Source organism: Pseudoliparis swirei, chromosome 9 (genome assembly GCF_029220125.1).
Source record: "Pseudoliparis swirei isolate HS2019 ecotype Mariana Trench chromosome 9, NWPU_hadal_v1, whole genome shotgun sequence".
Classification (NCBI taxonomy): domain Eukaryota; kingdom Metazoa; phylum Chordata; class Actinopteri; order Perciformes; family Liparidae; genus Pseudoliparis; species Pseudoliparis swirei.
Genome location: NC_079396.1, coordinates 14,786,300 through 14,806,718, shown reverse-complemented (window position 1 = coordinate 14,806,718; position 20,419 = coordinate 14,786,300). Strand labels below are relative to the sequence as shown.

General features: G+C 41.0%; 1 protein-coding gene across 5 annotated transcripts in view; it reads left to right on the top strand.

Annotated features, from left to right (window-relative positions):
- Positions 1 to 20,419, top strand: part of LOC130199348 (neuron navigator 1-like) — an 80,712-nt gene that overhangs the window by 49,649 nt on the left and 10,644 nt on the right. For 2 of the 5 annotated variants that reach the window (XM_056422761.1, XM_056422765.1), the window contains 10 exons: positions 7,482 to 7,620; positions 11,639 to 11,942; positions 14,680 to 15,466; positions 15,579 to 16,112; positions 16,987 to 17,028; positions 17,830 to 17,978; positions 18,095 to 18,256; positions 18,352 to 18,431; positions 18,650 to 18,673; positions 18,858 to 18,935. In XM_056422761.1, coding sequence (XP_056278736.1) covers positions 7,482 to 7,620; positions 11,639 to 11,942; positions 14,680 to 15,466; positions 15,579 to 16,112; positions 16,987 to 17,028; positions 17,830 to 17,978; positions 18,095 to 18,256; positions 18,352 to 18,431; positions 18,650 to 18,673; positions 18,858 to 18,935 — 2,299 coding nt within the window. The remainder of the gene's footprint in view (positions 1 to 7,481; positions 7,621 to 11,638; positions 11,943 to 14,679; positions 15,467 to 15,578; positions 16,113 to 16,986; positions 17,029 to 17,829; positions 17,979 to 18,094; positions 18,257 to 18,351; positions 18,432 to 18,649; positions 18,674 to 18,857; positions 18,936 to 20,419) is intronic. The other 3 variants (XM_056422763.1, XM_056422764.1, XM_056422762.1) reach the window with 3 other exon arrangements.

Genomic DNA, 20,419 nt, shown 5'->3' with positions numbered 1-20,419 from the left:
CCCCACGTCATCATTAAAAAGTGGTTATTTATGAGCGGACTGAGGGCCAGCGCAGCACGTATGCCGTGTTTCTCTTATAAAAACATATCGCGATTCCAGCGCAACAGATGGCTGATACTTTATGGAAGCAAGCAGCTGACATGACACTTGTAATCAATCTGCCTGCATCTGACGTACAATCCCAGATAGGCAATGTATAAGACGATCATCATAGACACAGTTTTTACCGTCTGGAGATAACTTTACCTTGTTTGAGACTCTCAAGATATAAAAAGCGTTTGGCCTGCAGAGGGACGTTTTTCATGGCCCTATATGGTGCAGCAGTGATGGAAAATCTATGCATTTTAAACAATCCATTTTTTAAGAACGTTTTAGATGCTCATCCAGCCAGGAAGAATAGGGAAATAACATCCCAATCACTCCTAATACTACTCTGCATTTGATTGGAAAGTAATACTTGTGTTGGACGATCTGCTATGTGCTTCTATGCCACCAAGGTGACTCACAGACCTGTGTGTTGGTATAAGCTGCTGAAGTGGTCCAGGGACCCGTATTGTTGGCCATCTGTGCACATAAACCACATTCATCCTCTTTTTCGATCTTATCAGATAAATGCTCCTCCACACATATATCCGATACAGGTACATAGATTGGATTATAGATTGATTGTGGAATTTCTGAAATTTAAAATAAATTATTCTGCATTTTCTTAAGTCTGAGTGTCCCAGATGGTCAGCGCAGCTATGACTGTTGGTGAGAAGGAGCATCACATGATTATGGGTGTTGCAGTCATGTGTGTTTACACCAGTGTCATTGTGAGTATTTGTCACATCCTGTTTCATTAATCCAGGATGAAACCTGGAGAGGACAGAATCCTAATGCTGATGTTGATTTGATCATTTCCATTGTATGGTTCATCTCTTCATTCACCTTTTATTTCTTGAGAATCTGTCTGTCAAACTAAATAACATTACTCATGCATCCTTACACCTGCTGTGAGGTGAATTAGGGTATTACTGCGGTGCGATGGTTGAGGAGTGGATATCAGTTGGTAGTTGTTTCCTTGTGTATAGGCAGATGTGTCCTCTCAGTGTCCCTCCCCTAAGAGGCTACTTGTCTTCTGTTGTGTGCCTCTTCAAGCGGATCTGAGATCTCTCTAAAAAGACTAAATTGTACAGACAAAAGCACAGACAATGCATCTCACATAATTGTCATCTCTAGTACCAGTCACAGTCCCACATCTTTAGCCTTTAAAGAATCTAATGACTTCAGCAGCCCTTTCATGCGTGCCCCCTCCGGTTTCCGAGCCGACTGCCCAGTGCCAGTCTAGCAGTGCCTTACTTTCCATTTGCCTGAAAAGGCATCTCTTTAACCAGGAACCCGTCTGATTTAGTCATTTTGGGTTCTGCCATGTGACAGTGTGGATTTTAATAGGAATGGAAAATTCCTGTTTATTGTAGGACTGCAGAATCACTTTCCATGCACAAGGGAGAGAGACATTTTCCAAATATCACCCTGTACAAAAATGTGTTTAACCCCATGAGGTTAGAAAGAGTTGAACCCCTTTAATCATCTCCCCATTACAGTTATGCTATATCATTCACATTATCTTCAGCCTTTTTTTCCGCCTGTTTCTGTCCACTAGCTAACACCTTCCGCATTAGTCTCATAACACCGCAAAAGGTTTTCATAACAATACAAAGTTATGCTACACTCAATATTACCCGTCAGAACGCATGCGTATCCTTGAGGTCGAACAAACAACATGACTCAACATCATGCCGCCTCGCTGGTCATCTGGAATATTCTGACATTGTTGCAAAGTGAGCTATAATAAGATAACAATATTGATAATGACGTTTTGATCCTCCTTGTTATTGATCTGTTGTTCACTGTCAGGCTTTTCATAAGTGCACTAAGATTATCTCTAATGTGCATTGATTATTGCTCAGGTAATAACTTAATTGTTTTTTTATTAATTATTCAAATTCATTATGATATTTTTGTGTTGGACAATAAGTCGGTCTTCTTCCACATTCACCACCCATCTTCTGATCATGCAAGGAATTATTAAATGATATTCGCTTCAACACGTGAGAGCGTCAGCATTGCATTTCTCCAAATGGCCTCCATGCAGTTTTAACTAATGTTTTTTTAGATGGAACAGCTTATCAACCAATACTATTAAGTCTGCTCCCTGAGACTGGCAAGACTCCAACTCCCAGCAGGCACTGCTCCCACACACTGCAGGCAAAGCTGCTTTGTTTCTGCTGAGGCTTTTTCTTCCTTCTGGATCTGGTGTATTTCTCTCACTTTCTTTCTCCCATTCTTCAATCTCAAAGAGGTCAGGAGAGAAGAGGAGACGGAGGGAGAAGGGAGCGCAGAGCTCTCATAAGGAGCAGCAAAAAAAGACCATTCACATTGGGATCAGAGCAATTAGCTCCATAGTCTGAATCGAAGAGGAACACAGAAGTCTGTTAATAAAAGGGGACTATCAAGCTCAACAGTGTCTATTCAACTATTCTCTTGATAGTGAGGCACAGAGTTAGTGTGGGTGTGCCGGTTCTCTCTGCAGTCAACGGGAACAAAGAAACCGTGTCTCCGTGAGAGGAGGTTGTTGTTTATATTGACCACCACGACCTTTATCAATCTGTGAAATTAAAATGAACTATTCAAACCATTTGAAAAATTATGCAGCTTGCGTTAAACCTTCTCACTTTCTTTGAGATGACGTACGTTAAATTTGCTCGGGTCTGTCTGGATTGTGGCTTTTCTTGGTGGTTTTCATAAAACCGCTTGTGTGCCGCTGGCTGGGGATGACAGAATCCAGTGTGTCCATGTGGCATGTTTTCAGCTCAGTGGGAGGCTGCATATCGCACGGTGCACAAGCAGACATCATCGGTCAGGTGGAGGTGAACAATGAGTTTCATCAAACACCACTAACACTAGTAATTGACATTTATTGCAGCCTAAATTGAATCAACATTGATATTAATTTTGTTCATAAAATTAGAGTTATAGGGTTTCATTTTTCAGTGTCCTCATCCTTTCCCTTCAGCTGTGTTTCTTTAGCTTGAGATTAGGTTTAAAGTCGCAATAGACTATTTATATCTAACATCCACAGGGCATACAGATGTGGTTTATTTGCACTCTGTACTTTGATAACATGATGTATGTGTTAAAATACAGTAGCTGGCTGGTGTTTTTTTAGAAGAAATTATAATGTAGGTTTGGATGATTTAAAATGACTATAACTGTGACAGGGAAGCGGCTTTACTAAAGTGGTGCTTGCAGTGAGATACGCTTATCTATGAAAAGAGGGATGTAGATGAATTGGCTGCTAACATTATTCCTAAGTCTCTGGAGCTGCTGCTAAAGAATGAATAAGATAAGGTAGAGTGAGGAGAGATTATAACAGGATATTTAAAAAGCTGCTGTTAAAGGAAGGATTGAGCTGATTGAAGTAGAGCGCGTAAATTGGCGAAAGTTTTGAGGGAGAGTGGAGAGATGATCCTCTTGAGAAAGTTCATTGTGTCCTAAGATGTTGAAGGCTTTCTATTCACAGCACTTCTCTGTCCACTACAGCTCTCTCTTTTTCATGCTTGACATTTCGGTTATTTCACCCTCTTCTCTTGAATATACTCGTGTTTCATCTTTTATCTCACCCAGTGGTGTTGATAAAGGAGAAGAAGAAGAAGAAGAAGAAGAGCTGGACGACATGATGGTAGATCTGGTGCAGTCGCATATTGGCAGACACTGAAAGAGGATATCGGGTTTGGGCTTGGACATAAGTACGTTATTTTTTGCCATAAAACCTTTGGACTGACTTGGACAGACAGGGTTTCCCCCCCAAAAAAAATTAAGTTTAGAAACTTGATTTAATATTCCCTACTCTCAGAATTGAGAAGCGTGGGTCATTGAAGTGGGATTAAACATAATTCCTACAAATCAAAGCCGAAGGCAGATTAAATCTTTGCCAAGACATACTGACATTTCAAACACATCCACATAGATAGATGAACGGTCCAAGACCTTATGTTCCTCCGGCAGCCATCTCATCTCAGCCCTCATTTACATTTGTCATCATCTCAGCAGCCTTTAATGTCCCCCTTGTCTACGAGATTTCAGCTTTTCAATCTAATATTTCTTTCTTAACCTTGATTTAATGATTTAATATCCAGTATGAGTGACTCTCAACAATAAGTCATCTGTTTTATATTTTCTTCACGTGTTAAGCTTTGTGCTCTCCATGATGTTTGACCCCCGACCTTGTCCTTCTCCTCTGTGGCTTCTTCTTGTCTTTTGCTTCTGTCGGTGGAGCGACACCAAATCCAGCAGCCACTGTATTTGTTCTGTTTCCTATCATGTCTGAATTATTCATCAAAGAGAGCGTTATCATTCACAAAAGCTCTGGTAGACACTCGGAAGCTTTGAAGTGAATAACAGGATAAGAAGATAAAGGTGTTGCTTCAGAGAGGTGCTGATATGAAACCACAGCTGTGTTATAGAGGTTTATCTCCCTGAAGTAAGTTTATCCAATGAGAAATGACAACATATGCACAAGTATGGTGCTCAAATAGATCCACTCTGAATGGGTTCGACGTTTGATAGTTCCTTTGTGTATTTTTGTAAATAGAAATCTGGTATGAAACCAGCATCCAACATCAGCTCATATGGAAGACCAACATCCTTCTTACTAAATTGTAAAGTCTGTAATTGAGTCTTAAAATGGTATATTTTGTTGTAAACAAGTTGTGAAATCAAAAGTTGTATTGCAAATAGAAAAAAAAAGGAAAAGTTATGACCTTATGGTGAATCAAAACAGTGTAAATGTTTATTTGAATAATAATTACGTGAATAATAAAAATTGGAAATGCCAGAAATGTTTTTGTTTTATGTTTTTATAATGTAGTACAATAAATGTAGTATTAATAACATAGTAAATGAAAATACACAAGCATCCAGCGGAAGTATACCGTCGTAGTTCCAGAAAGTGTAGATCAGCTGTCTGGATATGTCTGACCCAATCTTACATTTGCTCTCAATCCTACTCATATAGACCAGCCAGCTTGACAGCCACTTCAGACGTAAAATCTTGTCTGCTCTTTTTGTGTGTCTAGATATCCAGAGGCTAGACAGGGAGGTCTTCCCCTTCGCCCCTCTTCCCTTGTTCCCCACCCTCGATACCCCCAGGGTACAGTGTGACCCATTCAGGCACCCAGCCGGAAGGCCAGCCGCTGTCCTCCAATGTGCCACAGTGTACATGACCTCATTACGCAAGCCCCACCCTCTGAACTTCTTTGACAGTATAGTACAATATCCGTCTAACCTATTGACCCTAATAAGATAAAAAACCCAACTCCCTTACATCCTAAGCATGACCTACTGAATGAATTCAATCACATGTGGATGTGCACCGACATACACAAACACACCTCACAGTTAATCCCCTAATGAATCTCTGGAATTGTGCCATTCAGCCCTCATGGAGAAATGAAGATGGAGAAATGGAGAAATATATTTATCAAGGGGCAAAAATACCATCTTCTCCACTGACAATAGACACATATACAATAATATAATCAGCCACTAGATATACATGTTATAAAATATAGGGCACAAATCACATTTTCACAGCTGGAAAACCCATCCGACTAAATGTTACAAGTGCAGCCGCATTTGTTGAAAAGCCCAGACAAAGAAGGATAATAGCTTTATTTGTATTTGAAGTCAAGCAAGGTCATAATATGATTTAAATAACAGTAAGACTAAAAAAATCAACACAGAAATCAACTGTGATCGAAATGGCGATGGAAAGGCCAGGGAAGAACATCAAATCGCCAGAAAAACAGAAAAAATCTGAAAAGCCAGAGTAACAGGAATGTAAAAAAAAAAAATGATTGAAAGCCACACGTGTATCAATAACCTTCAACAGACAAAAAACTGGAGTAACGTGATCTTCTGGTTGGGGCTAGTTTCTAGCAGCGAGTTCCTGGGGCGACCACACAAGAGACCATGAGCATTGTCCAATCCCGTTAGCACAGAGCACGTACAGTATGATGTCTGGCTGTCAGATATCAGAAATAACAAGATTGAGGTGAGGATAGAGGAACAGTGGGTACATAGAGTGTGATTTAGCTTTCAGTATGATGTATATCGATACAATTGCTTTCAATGTTTTGAGGTAAACAGTAGAAATATTTCCAATCTTTCTATCACAGGATTTTCAGAACAATTTCTCTTTGGCTAAAAAAGAGAATTGTCAAGACGGATGTGTGCCAAGTGGACAGACCTCCCAGTCCTGGCACAGACTGCATGCAGTCGGAGGCAGATAAATCAGTGTATATATTCTTCAGTGCTATTTTTGTGTTAGTGTGTGTGTGTGGGTTAAGATAATGTCGAGAGCGCTCCAAATGTCAGTGTGCCAACTGTTCGCATTGCATGCAGTGTGAAAGTTAAGTATATAGAGCAGGCAGAGTTTTAAATGAGGTCGATGAATATTTAATCAAAAGACAAACGGGAAGACATGGAGCCAAGTGAGGCCTCCGCTGATGTAACTGAGCTGCTGCAGCTCTCATAGATCATGCATTGTATAAGCAAGAGGAGATATTAGTTAGTTGTCAATGATTGTTTTGTTTTTGTCAGATATTCTTGGGTAAGAGAGCGTAAAGTTGTGTGTGATACTTCTTCATATTTGCAGGGAAACATAATTAGCTTCTCTCCGCCCTCCGAGTGTGAACGGATTCAATGTCTAGTTTCATTATGGTGGATGCTTGATGGCAATGGGGCTTAACTCAGGTTTACCACCTGGCAACCTCAACCACCTGGCCAGATTTATTCACCCCGAAATTAGGACTGCAGCTCTGACCATCTGTCTGGAGTTCACCTAATTACAGTCAAACACATTGATGTAGGCTATGAAATTACATTTTTATTACAGATGATAGCAGGATGATAGGGGGGACATTACATCTTTCTGCTAACTACGAGATGTGGTATATTTATTCAGGTGTTCCCGAAACTATTTTTAAGACGTACCCATAGAACTGTATCAGGTTTTCAGTTGCGTTCTATGGGAACCATTTATTGATTGCTGTAAGCCAACTATTGGACTGCATATTCTTTAAGTTTAACGAACTGTTTTCAATCTATATAAATTACTTGTACTTAGCCATGTTAACCATATATCTATTACTTTAAATCATCTTTATTTCTTCCCCTTTACTTTTAGCCAAGTAATTGAAATACATATTCATGACTTTCACCTGCCTTCTTATTTTTCTTGCTAACAAATGTTCAGGTTCTCCTGATCACAACTCATTACAGCTGAATCAATATGGCGATACAACATTTTTTAACCAATATTAATTTGTTTTAATTAGTTGAGCTACTCCACTGTATTTCCAGGATAATTGCAGAAGTAGCCTGCTTTGAGGAATGAATATTTGTTGACACACCTTCTTTGTCATTGTGTCTTGTAGTTGGGATGAGAGCAGCTCCATCAGCAGCGGTTTGAGTGACGGCTCAGACAACCTCAGCTCTGAAGAGTTCAACACGAGTCCCACTCTCAACTCCCTTCCCAGCACACCCATCGGCTCCCGCAGAAACTCAGCCATAGTGGTAAGTAACGTTCACACAAGCATTCACACAACACACATGCATTAGCAGTGTGTGGAGGTTACAGTAGTATTGATCAGGTTGTTAATCCAGTGAGCTATTGATGGGGTGCTGAATGATGTGTCATACACTGTTTGTGTAAAGAAGACACGTGAATACAAACGACAGGCAGCAGAACATGGGCATCAGAAACAAAGCCTTATTAAATATTCTATGCACACCCACTTTATTTATCACATCTGCAGCAATCAGTTTTCACCACAACGCGCACACTGCATGCTGGCTAGCTACATTGTTCAGCTAAATTCCCATTTGGTCCTTTATTGGGGTTTTGAAGCAGCATTAAGAGCTCAACGTTTAATAGTCATCAGGTTAATTTGGATTTTTTTATAGTCCAAAACGTTTGAAAATGATCTAGTGTGGTATATTTTTACTATACCAGTTCAAGTTCTGATTGAGTTAAAAACTCATTCTAGTCAGGACTTTACCTCCCAGATAAAGCCGATCCAGAGCCTGTTGTGTTTGGGCCGGTTTAGTCGTACAGTTGGCCTGACTGAAACAACGGAGTGGTTATCTTTATGCTTCCAACACATTTAAATGCACTGAAGCTGTGGTCTTAAAAATGTGCTGTGGGGATTTGGAACTCATGACCTCAATCTGCAGCTCTGCTTGAGGTTCTTTAAGGTCCATCTTAAGCTGTATAGGTTCCAGACAGTGTGTGAGTGTGTACGTGTGTGTCTCTGTGTGTGTCTGTGTGTGTGTCTGTTTGTTTTTCTCGAGTGTCTGATGTAGGTCACACCTCCGCAATGTGGTTTATTTGACGGATGTAGTGTGCTCTCCGAGAAAGAGACAACGAGAGACGGAAGGCGTTAAAGAGAGCGAGGGAATCAGTGTAACCATAGCAACCAAAGTGCAGTGATGCTGAGAGTGCAGGTCTTTGTCTTCTCCTGTATATTGAAGGACAGGTCTAGAACAGCCATCTGCACACACACACACACACACACACACACACACACACAGCCATCTGCAGTCCTGCATCCGGGCCAGCGAGCAGCAAGAACCGGTGCCCCTCCCTCCACGCTTAGTTGCAGGAGTCATAGTAACCATTACCCCCCTATGGCATCATTACCATGGCAACATACCATCACTTCATCATGCACCCTAATACACATGGCTCCTCTCTCACCATTATCAACCACCGCTTTTTTCTTTCTCCGTTTTTTTTTGTCTTTGGGTCCTGAAGCCATTTCTTCGTCTCCATTTTCTCCTCTGTGTTACTCCACCGACTCCCATTCGGTCTTGATTTTAATTCCCTCAAAGGCAGCTCAGATTTTACATGCGTTCATCATCTCTCCCACATATTGCATAATACACTCAACAAGGATATGAGGGTGGAGGAGAGATGGGGGCACAAAGAAGAGAGGGAGATAATCAAAGCCAGTGTGTGTGTGTGCTTGGGGGTGTGTGCGTGTGTAGTTGTGTGTAGGTGGTACAAATACCCAGATTCCCTCATATCCACATGGAGGTGAACCAATAGTCGAGGTAATACACCTTGTTTCCCAATACATTTTTGTGTGTGTGTGTGTGTGTGTGTGTGAGCGCTCGCGCGCAGGCCTGCCTATCCGTCTATATGTTTGTTTTGTTATCTTGTTTTGTCACGACTATACGGACTGATGTGTATCTCATCCCCACCTGTTTCAATAATCAGGGAATGTGTGAGGAAATGACAATGTTTTATCTGGTCAAACAGGACAGTCACTCTCACACACACACACACACACTCACTCATACCTCCCCTTCATGTGATGTGAATCTGCCCATGGGGTCTATTGGTTTTAATAAAAAAGGAATTCAGCATATGAGTCCTCTTGAGAACCGTTGGGTGCAATGTCCTGAACTGGCACGCACACACACACACACACACACACACACACACACACACACACACACACACACACACCTTCACACACACCATGATGCATTGTATAACTGTCAGTCTCCTACGGCCAAGAGAATAATCTGTCTCCGTTAAAACTAGCCATATCTGTCCTCATGGAGGCTCCAATAGACACTCTCACACACACTTACACAGGGATTGTGCATTATGTGTATTTATGGAAGAAACTAAATCTAATAAATGTTGCATGACATGTAGACCGAACAGCGCCTGCTTTAGTTTGGTGCTCTCTCAAGTCTTTTGTTGGTGTTTTTGTGTCAGTACACCTCAATATTCATATTTATTCACCACATACACACAAAGAAGAACACATCAAAGTAATGACCTCATATTTCCTTTAATTTAACATTTGACATTCATTCTTCATTATTGGATTTTGTTGAGCCTGTTGTCTATTTTCTCTAATGTAGTTCAGTGTGTGTGTGTGTCTGTGTGTGTGTGCTAAGTGTGTGTGTCTTTGTGTCTGGGCTGTGTGTGTACACGCATACATAGTACATGTGTGTGTTGGGCAGTTTCTTCTCTTTTGAAGCGCTCAAATAGAGCATACGATAGACTGGAGAGATGAGACATCAGAGAGTGATTGGGTTGGACTTGTTTTTCTTCCCAGAAGGCACCAAGATGAGGCCGAGTCTTAGGCTCTGAGTGCACACACCTCATAAAATGCCTCTTTTCAAACTGCAGCCAATGATAAACATAAGTTAACATTTTATACATAAAAGTAAATCTGTTTCGACTATACCTTAAATAAAAACAGATTAGCACTTCAGTGGCACTTGAATGGTACTTATTATGGTATTACTTATGGTATTACTTATGGTATTACTTATGATAGTTTGGCTTTCTTGAAGAAAAGTTACTTTCTTGATTCTTGTTGTTGCACTTATTGTAAGTCCCTTTGGATAAAAGTGTAACGTAAAGTAATAATGTTTTTGCATTTAAATGATCCACTGAGTTGTTTCATTGGTGCATTCTTCCCAGTGTCCCAAGCTAACTCTGTAGCATGGATAATGTTATGGGATGTCAAGAAATGAATCATTCATGAGACAGCACATGTCTTTAGTAACAAAACATACAGTATGGTGTAGGATTGGGGTGGAGATTGAAGGATTACATAATTGGAGTGAAGTTCTTAAAGTTATTATTTTTTTATAATCTTATCAAGGCACATTGCTTACCTGCATCGTAACACATATATATATAAATATATATATATATTATATTATATATATATATAGCACCTGAGTTTTATTACCTACCAGAACTACAGGAGGTGTCTGCAGCTCTTCATTTGATCATTTCCCTGAGTTTGTTAAAATGTCTAAATGTCCCGTTAGCTCACCTGGTAGAGCCGGTGCCCCCATGCATCAATGTTGAGTCCTTACTGCGGCGGTTGGGGTTCGGCCCCTTGCCCCTGACACAAGGGCCACTTACTAGCTTTTTTCAAAGCTTTTCACTCCATCACATCGCCTTAATCAGGGCAATGTTTGTTCAGTTGTGACAGAGATATATCCTTTGACACATAAGCCTGTTAGGATTTCATCCATTGCACTTCTACACATTTAGATAAAGGCTAGTTTCTCTCAGGTACGTCTATCAATAAAGCTTTCAGGTTGTTGTTTGTTCTTCCACCAACACCTCAGTGCTGGTTATAAAGATCCATTTAAACTTCCATTATTCCATTTTGAACAAAATGTCACTAATAATGCCTTAAAGCTCTGATTCTAATGTGTAGGAATCTTCCCATGTTACTAACTTCCCAATAAAAGCCAAATACACATTTTTATTTAAGATCAGAAAAGATTTGTTTCTCTCTCATTACTTTTTAGCAGAATGTTGCTGCCATGATGCTTTCTGTTTCAGTTTTTTAAATTTCTTTGATTTTTATGCAGTCAAAACATACTTTGATGGGCCTCCTTAGATTTAGGTAGGCAAGTAAAACCATGCCTAGAAAGCAAGTGGCATACCATATACACATTTCCTGTAAGTCACATCTCACTCACTTAATGCTTAAACATTGACGTTGACACGGTGTCTCTAAGCTTGTGTCTGTCTCTCTTATTCTAGATGCGTACGGATGCAGAGAAGAGATCTCTGGTGGAGAGTGGCCTCTCATGGGACAGTAACGATACCAAACCCATCCAGAAGAGCCAGGGCAGCGGCGTCTACGACACAGGAAGTCTCAAGTCTGAAGCAGCCAATAAATGGAAAAAGACGCGGACACATGGGGTGGGGCTGGAAGGAGGGAAGGGCGAACTGAAGAAACCTCAGACCCTGGGTCAAGGAAACATGCTGAAGAAAGGAAGAAACCCACCTGTTGGAGTCACTTCACCGATAACACACACCTCTCAGAGTGGGCTGAAAGTGGCAGGTGAGAGGACACACACAGTGAGATGTAATATGTATATACCTACACTTGAATTGGTTTCATAACCTGAACAGACTGACACATTAGCTGTCTTTTAATATTCACTTCTCTCGGGCAGTCTCACATCCACGGATAGTCACAGACACACTCTCTGTCTTTGTCCCACACATTCATCCACAGCTGCAGCCCACCCTCTGGGCCTTTAGAAAGTGGTGCCATGTATCAAACGCCCATCACTGCCCACTCCCTTCCTGCCAGCCAACCACACACACACACACACACACATGCACACACTGAGCAACAGTGTTTTTTTTCTTCTTCCTATTGGTCCAGCCTTTCCTATGCAAGCTTTATTTTTGTGCCGGACAGAGAGAATTTATAGCCCTTAAATAAAGGCCTTGTACCCAAAACAACTGGACCAGGGACAGAGTGTGTGTTTGCAATAGTGTGCATTTGTGAGTGCAGACACGTCTGAGATTGTGCCAGCCTTACAGAGTGTGACCATCACACTTAGCACGCAAACACACACTCTCACTCACACACAAAGAGCACAATAGTAACGATTGTACAGCTGCTTTTTAAGCACACCATCAATGGATCTTTTACGTACGCACTCACACACACTCACACACACACACACACACACACACATCGACAACCAAAACAAAAGGATATTGGTTGTGCTGTTGTGTGCGATGCTCGATACACAGTGTCTGTGTAAACAGTTCTCTTTCTGTGGGACTGTCCTGTGTTTGCATTGCCAGCTGTTGAAATGACAGATAAGCCAAACAAGTGTGTTGAACCAGCCTGTGATCTCTGTGCCAGGATGTTATTGTTAAGGATATGAACATTATGAATCTGATATCGAGGCTATTCAATCTGCCACAGAGTTTCAGACTCTAATTGATTTGGAAAAAATGCGTTCCTTCATAGCACTTTACCACTTTACCTCAAACTACTTTCAATTTTTAAACCCTTTATTGATATTGTTATGCATTTATTCAAATTTCAGTTTTACTTAACTTTTTACAGTTTTACAGTTTTCAGAACAGCCTCAGTTTTTATTATGGAACAACAGAAGACATAAACATCAAACTGATTTAGCATTATTTTCTTTATGTTTTACTTTGTGTAAACACATTGCATACCTGCTGGAAACAGAATGTAGTTTGTAAGTGTGACACAGTGCAAGTATTCATCATCCTGTCAGCACTGATGTATCATGTATGACACATGCACTCCTGCAGACACATAACTGCAGATACATAACTGCAGATACATTTTGGCACCTTTCTGCAACAAATATTTAAATACCTCTTCATACACACAATTAAACACTAATACTGTATCTTAACAACCAAATATACAAGCACATGCATGTTTATGGCAGACAATGTGCAATATGGGGTCTTGGAATGAGGTGACTCTTTGGAAACCGTCGGGAAGGATAGACAGGAGTATTAGGTTAGGGTGTGTGTGCGTGTGCATGGATAAATGTGTGGATACATAATTCCATAATTCTCTCTTCTCTACCAGATTGGCCTTAGATAGAAGACGACATAGGGAAGGAGAATATAAATGAGCTATTTTTCTCCAATATCCAGACACGGCAGTGTCAGAAAGGTTCTCTTCATGCAGGTCTCTTGCGTCGAGACATTTTGTGATACCACTCAGTCAAGCTGTGAACTCTCCTGTCTCAATAGACAGTAAATCAGGCTTTATTAATGTCAAAATGAATATTCACGCCTGGATTCTCAGTCGGTGTGGGTTCATGTTCTTGGAGCGTGCAATGATACGTGCGGTTTATACGATGGACGAGCTTTATGACTTGACATGTCAACCCAATTTTTACATTTACAAAAGAACTCCACGCATAATGTGTTGTCAGTGTCACATTCCTATAAGATCCAATCACAGAGAGTATGTGTGGTATATATATATGTCTGGCCCTATGCGTGTGTATTTTGCAGGCCTTTTCAATACCCTTAAGTGACTCCAGATGTCTCAAGGCAGCACCCCGGTGGGTCCCATTCAACAGCAGTTCTTTGACTCTGTTAATGCCTTGTATATAAACCTCCCATAACAACTCCCATTAGACACAAATTAAGAGTGTGGGTAGAGTGGGCTTGCACTTGTATGGGTGGTGCATACAGTGGACATGTGTCTAATAGTTTTATTCTCATAATAACTTCCAAACAAGTCCAGTTAATTTGCCAACTGGGAAATGTACAGATGGGAACGAAACACACACGTTTCCTTCAACCTCTTTTCACCCAGGCCATCTCTCACTTTGCCCTCTTTCCCCAAATAGGGTAAAGGAGTGGATGAACTCGGTTATACTGGGTGTTTCATGCACTTTTACCCGCAGACACACTCAGAATGTGAACACCAGTTTTCCACAGCGATGCCGCACATGTTAATCTCAGCACTCTGCACTCAGTGTACTTACTGGAAAGCCATAGAAAAGTCTTTTAGTTCATCAGGATGGAAAAGAGAAGTAACCGCATGATAACAGTGTATATGAGGGTGAAGCTGGCGGAGAGTCTGGTCTACACACTGTCTGTCTGCTCAGACAGGGATTTGTCTTTATCAGCAGACAGTAAGACCTTGTAGGTGGTCAGATAAGATATCATGTCCTAATATGGCTCGGTTAGTATCACTCACCGACAGACACAGCTACTCATCAGTAATTTTTCTCTTTACCGATCACTTTTCCTTTTCCCCATTTCTCCCTCTCTAGGTACAGTAAAGTCAGATTGCAAGCCAATGGATAAGTCTCGGTTAGCAGTGAAGACCTCGGGCCTTCAGCGCTCCTCTTCGGATGCCGGTAAAGACCTGAGAAATGGCAGCGGTGCTGGTGAGCAACGCAAACCTCCGTCTGGCCTCGTCAGGCCCTCAACCGGGGGGAACTTTGGCTTCAAGAAGCCTACCACAGCTTGCAATAATGGCACAACCAATGCCAGTCTGCCCATACCCTGTGGCTCTGCAACTGTAGGGAAGATTCCCAAAACGTCAGGTATTCCTGTCAAGCCAGTGGCTGGAGGTGGCAGTGGAGGACGTAAGACGAGTCTTGATGTTTCAAACGGCGACCACAGTGGTTTTCTATCTGCAAATGCCAGGACGTCTCTCCAGTACCGCTCTCTGCCTCGCCCAGCAAAGACGGGCACTCTGACTCTAACCCGGCCGAGCTCGGCTCGCCCAGTGAGCAGTACCATGGACACAGGCTCAGGGCTGATCAAACCACCACAGGGCTCGAGACTCAAGGAGCCCGCCTCAGGGCTTGGTTCCGGGTTGAGTAAGGCAGGTGGTCGCGGGATCCCAAGTCCCAGTCCTGTCAATCAGACAGACCGAGAGAAAGAGAAAGAGAGGGCCAAAGCCAAAGCTGTAGTATCTGACTCTGAGTGTGGAGGAGGGTCTCTGAAGGGCAGCCCTGCTCAGACCCCCTCAGAGAACGGAGGGAAGCTGCAGGGGCTGAGACCCCCCACAAGTGGCAAATGCATGGATCTGCCCTCGCCCAACACACACAGGTACCAGGGTTCAAGTACTATAGGACTAAAATGTCACAGTACTATTTAAAACTTTTTCACAAACAAACAAAGTATTTATTTTTATTTGCCTCAACATTGTTCTTGTCTTTAGGTTATCAGGAATCCGCAGCCTGGCAAAACCTCCATCCATGGCCCAGCTTGACAAGCTGAACTTAAACAGCCTAGAGATGGGAATTCAAGACTCCCTGCCACCAAAGATTCCTCCCTACTCTAAGATCCAGGACCTGGCCAGCTCAGCAGGCAGCTCCACTGGCCCCCGCCTGACCCCCAGCCCCGCCCCTTTACTCAACGTGAACTCTTCGGCCTGCTTCTCAAGCTCAGGGACTGGGTTGGGGCCGAGGCAGGTCTCTTCTCTCGGGGTTCAAGGAAGCGGAGGGAGCACCTCTCCCCTGATCTACCCTCGTCTGTCCGGGCTGCATCGCAGCATGGAGTCGCTGCCCCTCCAGATGAGTCTCGCCCCCGAACCCCGAGAGAGGGAGAAGGCAAGGGAGAAGGCAAGGGAGAGGGAGAATTTGGCGAGAGGCTACACCACCTTAGAGTCCCACCACAAAGACAGACAGGAGGACAGAGGCCCTCCTGCCATCTGGAGCTCTGGGAGTAAAGTCTCATTGTCTCTCACAGACAGGTGATATTCAATAATCCTTCACTGTGCATATATTTAAACTCAATCACATCACATCGAACTACATATCTTAAAGCAGATGTTTTGTCATTCATGTTTTGTGATGCTGCTATGTAGCTCCACCTACTGGCCTGCTTATGAACTGCACCACCATTATTAATTGTTTAAGGGACGGCAGGAGTGTTCAGGGTATATATTTGATAGATTATTCACTTTGTTCTATGCTACGATCATGCAATTACCTTCCATTACTGAGAGAGGACATGAAAAGTCATTCGATTAGTATTTGATGACAGAATATTGCTTTTGATTGGAGAGAAATAACACTTGTTCAGAGCCAATAATATTCCAACAAAACTCCTGCTAGAGATGTCTGTGGTGTTATTAAAGATATACTCAGAATATACTAGAATGTGTTACTTTAGAGGCAGCCTTCACTGAACCCGTCTAAATATGACTTTGATAGCTTTTACTTTGAGTTTTAATCAGAAAGCCAAAGACTTGAGTTGCAAGAAGATAGTAAATGAGATAATTGTTGAGTGGGTCAATATTGCTTAAATGATATAATATGATTTAATGAGAAGAGTAAAAGTCTTATTTATGTTTTTAAGGAATGCAACGAGTAAACATGCACGTCCACCTACACACACACACACACACACACACACAGAGAGAGAGACTGAGTGAGTTCCGGGCTATTATTACCACAGGCCTATTATCGGTGTTGTATGGGCCACAGTGACTGAAGTCATAATTAGCGGCTGACACCAGCTTTCTGCCAGTCGTGATGTGCTTCTTTGTGTCTGCTGCCTGTTCTTGAGAGTGTAATAACTCCCTGCAGCACTGGTTAAATAATGTCATTGTTTAATCTCCACAGTTCTCAGAGTAACAGAAACACGCTGCCAAAGAAGGGTTTATGGTAGGTGGTCACACACACACACACACTCTCATACTCCACACTGTCATGCACTGATAGTTTGATGCAATATGGTACAGCCCTTTAATTGCATATACACAGAGATCCCATTGATAAGATGCTCAGGAAATGACAGATTGTGTGTTATCATTGTCACTGTCACCTGTATTCTAAGAGTCCTGCCTTAATCCCCTCAAAATGGAATCTCATTGTGTCCCGCTTCCACCAATTTGTTTGTCTTTCCAAATATTGGAAGATATTGGCACTTGGTTATACTTTTTATCTCAACCCATTTAGCATTTAATGTATAGACATATTCAAGAAACATAAGGTCAACAACGTAACTTCTCCTGTGAAGCTTCCATAACTAGATGCTGGTATTTACTGAGAATAAATGACCATTTTTACATGTTACAAACACCAATGTAGTGCTACAAATTCTTCATAGAAGTTGTAACTGTAAACTCTTTCTTAATAAACACTTTTCTTAACAATGTCCTCATATCTGCTGATAACTACATATAACTGTATTATTAAATGTATTATATGTGTATATCCTGCTTATAGATGACACGCAATTCAAAATATAAAAACAAACTTATTTTTAATTTGACTTTGGTTACTTTGTGTGTGTTCATTGTGGGATAGCGTTTAATATGATGATCCTTAATGCCCTCAGACTTTTATACAACACTTTGTGTGAATTTGGATACATAACAACATATTTTAATACATAACAACAGATCGATAATAAGTGTATTTATTTGCTATTAGCAACCCTGACTTTGACTTCTGTTTGTGTAGTTTCAGCAGTGCCTCCCAGGTAGAGGAGGAAGGGAAGGAGAAAGGAGAGAGGAGACACTCTCATTCTATTCTCAGTATGACCGACTCACTCACTCTTCCCCTGATGTCCTCACCTACTTCCTTACCCCGCACCTCTAAGACCAGTATGGGTGAGTTTAAATACATGGACACTAGAGTACTGACTAAGAAAGCGCTGCACTAATGATGTATTTCATGTATCACGTCGCTAACTCTCTTTCCTCTGACCCCTCTGCTCTCTTTCCAGTACCCAGCCCTGTCGGCGGACCTCCGAGGATGATTCGTTCCAACAGTATCCCGACACACGATGCCTCTCTGGAGCTGGATGGGGCCTCACCGCTGGGCAGCACAATCTCGTTGGCTGAGCGTCCCCGCAGCATGGGAATGGTTCGCTCCGACAAGGACGAGGGTAAACCCTCTGAATTATTTCAATATCTGTTGTGTGACGTTTTTCCCTCAGTTTCTAACTGGTTTATTTTGTTGCTCTTCATTTTCTCTTTTCAGTTCACGGGTCTGTTCTATCTCTGGCGTCTAACGCCTCGTCCAGTTACTCCTCGGTGAGTGTGGGCGGCATACAGACTCAGGTAGCTACACTTCAGTGTGCGATGTGGTGTATTTGTGTTTGAGTGGGTGTATATGTTTTTGTCTGTACAGTTATGTTTTACTCTCATTTCAAACTTTGAGGAGAGACAAGACTTTTCCCCAAGGTATTCCAGATGTATCTTATTCGTCTCTTCTCCTCTCTACTCCTCTCCTTGTGTCTTATCTAACATCTTGACTTTTATTCCCCCTGCTTCCTAAGGCAGAGGAAAGGATTCAGGGAGAGGTAAGTGTAGTCTTTCCTGCTCTTTCTTCTTTTCTTTCTCTGTTTCTGACCTTTCATCCATCACTCTCATCTCTGTTGTCCGTGGCAGAACAAGTCCCCCATGTAGCTCAAGAACAACCACCACTCCAAGTCACTTGTGTAACTTTGCTTTATTCTTGTGTAACATATCTGTTTTTCTTCACAGCAAATCCGTAAACTGAGGAGGGAGCTGGAATCGTCGCAGGAGAAGGTGTCTAATCTGACGACGCAGCTGACAGTAAACGTATGTCTTCTATCGTACTAATCATTATTAAATGGCAGTGCTATGTGAACCCAATAACCTATTTTCACAATTTCTTTCAGAAACATTCTTTCAGGAATAACATTCCCCAGTAGATTTAGGCTCTCGGAATAATTATTTAAATATAATTTTAAAATATATTTTAAATAAACAATCTGCCAACTATATAATATATATATGTAAAACATCAGAACAACTGTAAAATAATAAAAGATTATCAGATAGGAAATCATAAGAAGAAAAATGTTGCTTCCAACCACACTGACATTTGCCATAATTAAAACTACAGCCTTTCACCTCGAGGCAACACATTTCTCGTAACCCCTCCCTCCAATTTGACACCCATAAAATTGTCATTCATCTTGATGAACTGTCCACCTAAATGACATCGAGCCTGAGGCAGATGCAACAGATACTAATAAAATACAGAAAACTAAAGACATTGTGTGTGTTGAACAAGTGACAGCAGACAGGGTGCCTTCAACTGTTTTGTATTTCTTACTGCTTCATGCAAAAACAGAATTGCGATGCACATTACATTTTATTTGTATTATCTTAGTGTGCCAGTTTATTCCTGCTGGAATAAAGACGTCTTTCAGCATGCAAGAGGATCCAGACGTTTCTTCTATATTTTTCTAATTCAAAAAGTCTTATTCAGCAGACACACAACAACAACAACAACAACAACAACAACAACAATGAATTGTTCCTACTAACAAGTATTACCAGTGCCCAAAGCCTAAGATACCTTATTTCACTGTTAGATAGAGCTCTATTATTGTCCAAAATTATTTAAAAAACACATCAATGAGCTACACTGTTGCATCGGGTGACATTTTATGTTACTATGATGAACATGGTCACTGCGGAAAATACTTACTATTACACCAAAATCAGAAGCTGAAAAAAGATAACTTTAAATATTGTTTGATAATAGTTACAGTGGCCAACTGTTATATTCAGTGTTTCAAGAAAACTACATGACCTTTTTATTTTCAAGAGTTGAGTGTTACACCCATTAAATAAAAAAATATCTTCATTTATGTAATTGATTTAATTACATGTATCGAACCATATTTAAATGTGTCACCTCTAAGAAGCTTGAATCGTTTTTTGAGTGCTGTAACTGGAACAATATCACTGTTATTAGATCATTATCACTGTAAAGTAATACAAATTTATAAAAAAGTAGAAAAGTAAAAAGTAATTAAAAAGTAATACAAAATAAAAAAATAACGAAGAAGTCAAAAAGTAATTAAAAGTAAAAAGTAATGAAAAGTACAAAAGTAATAAATAAGTAATATAGTAATGAAATTACAAAAGTAATGGAAAAGTACAAAAGTAATAAAAAGTACAAAAGTAATGAAAAGTAAAAAACTTAATAAAAAAGTAATAAAGCAATAAAAAGTACAAAAAGTTATAAAGTAATAAAAAAGTTTTAAAAATATATAAATTCATAGAAAAAT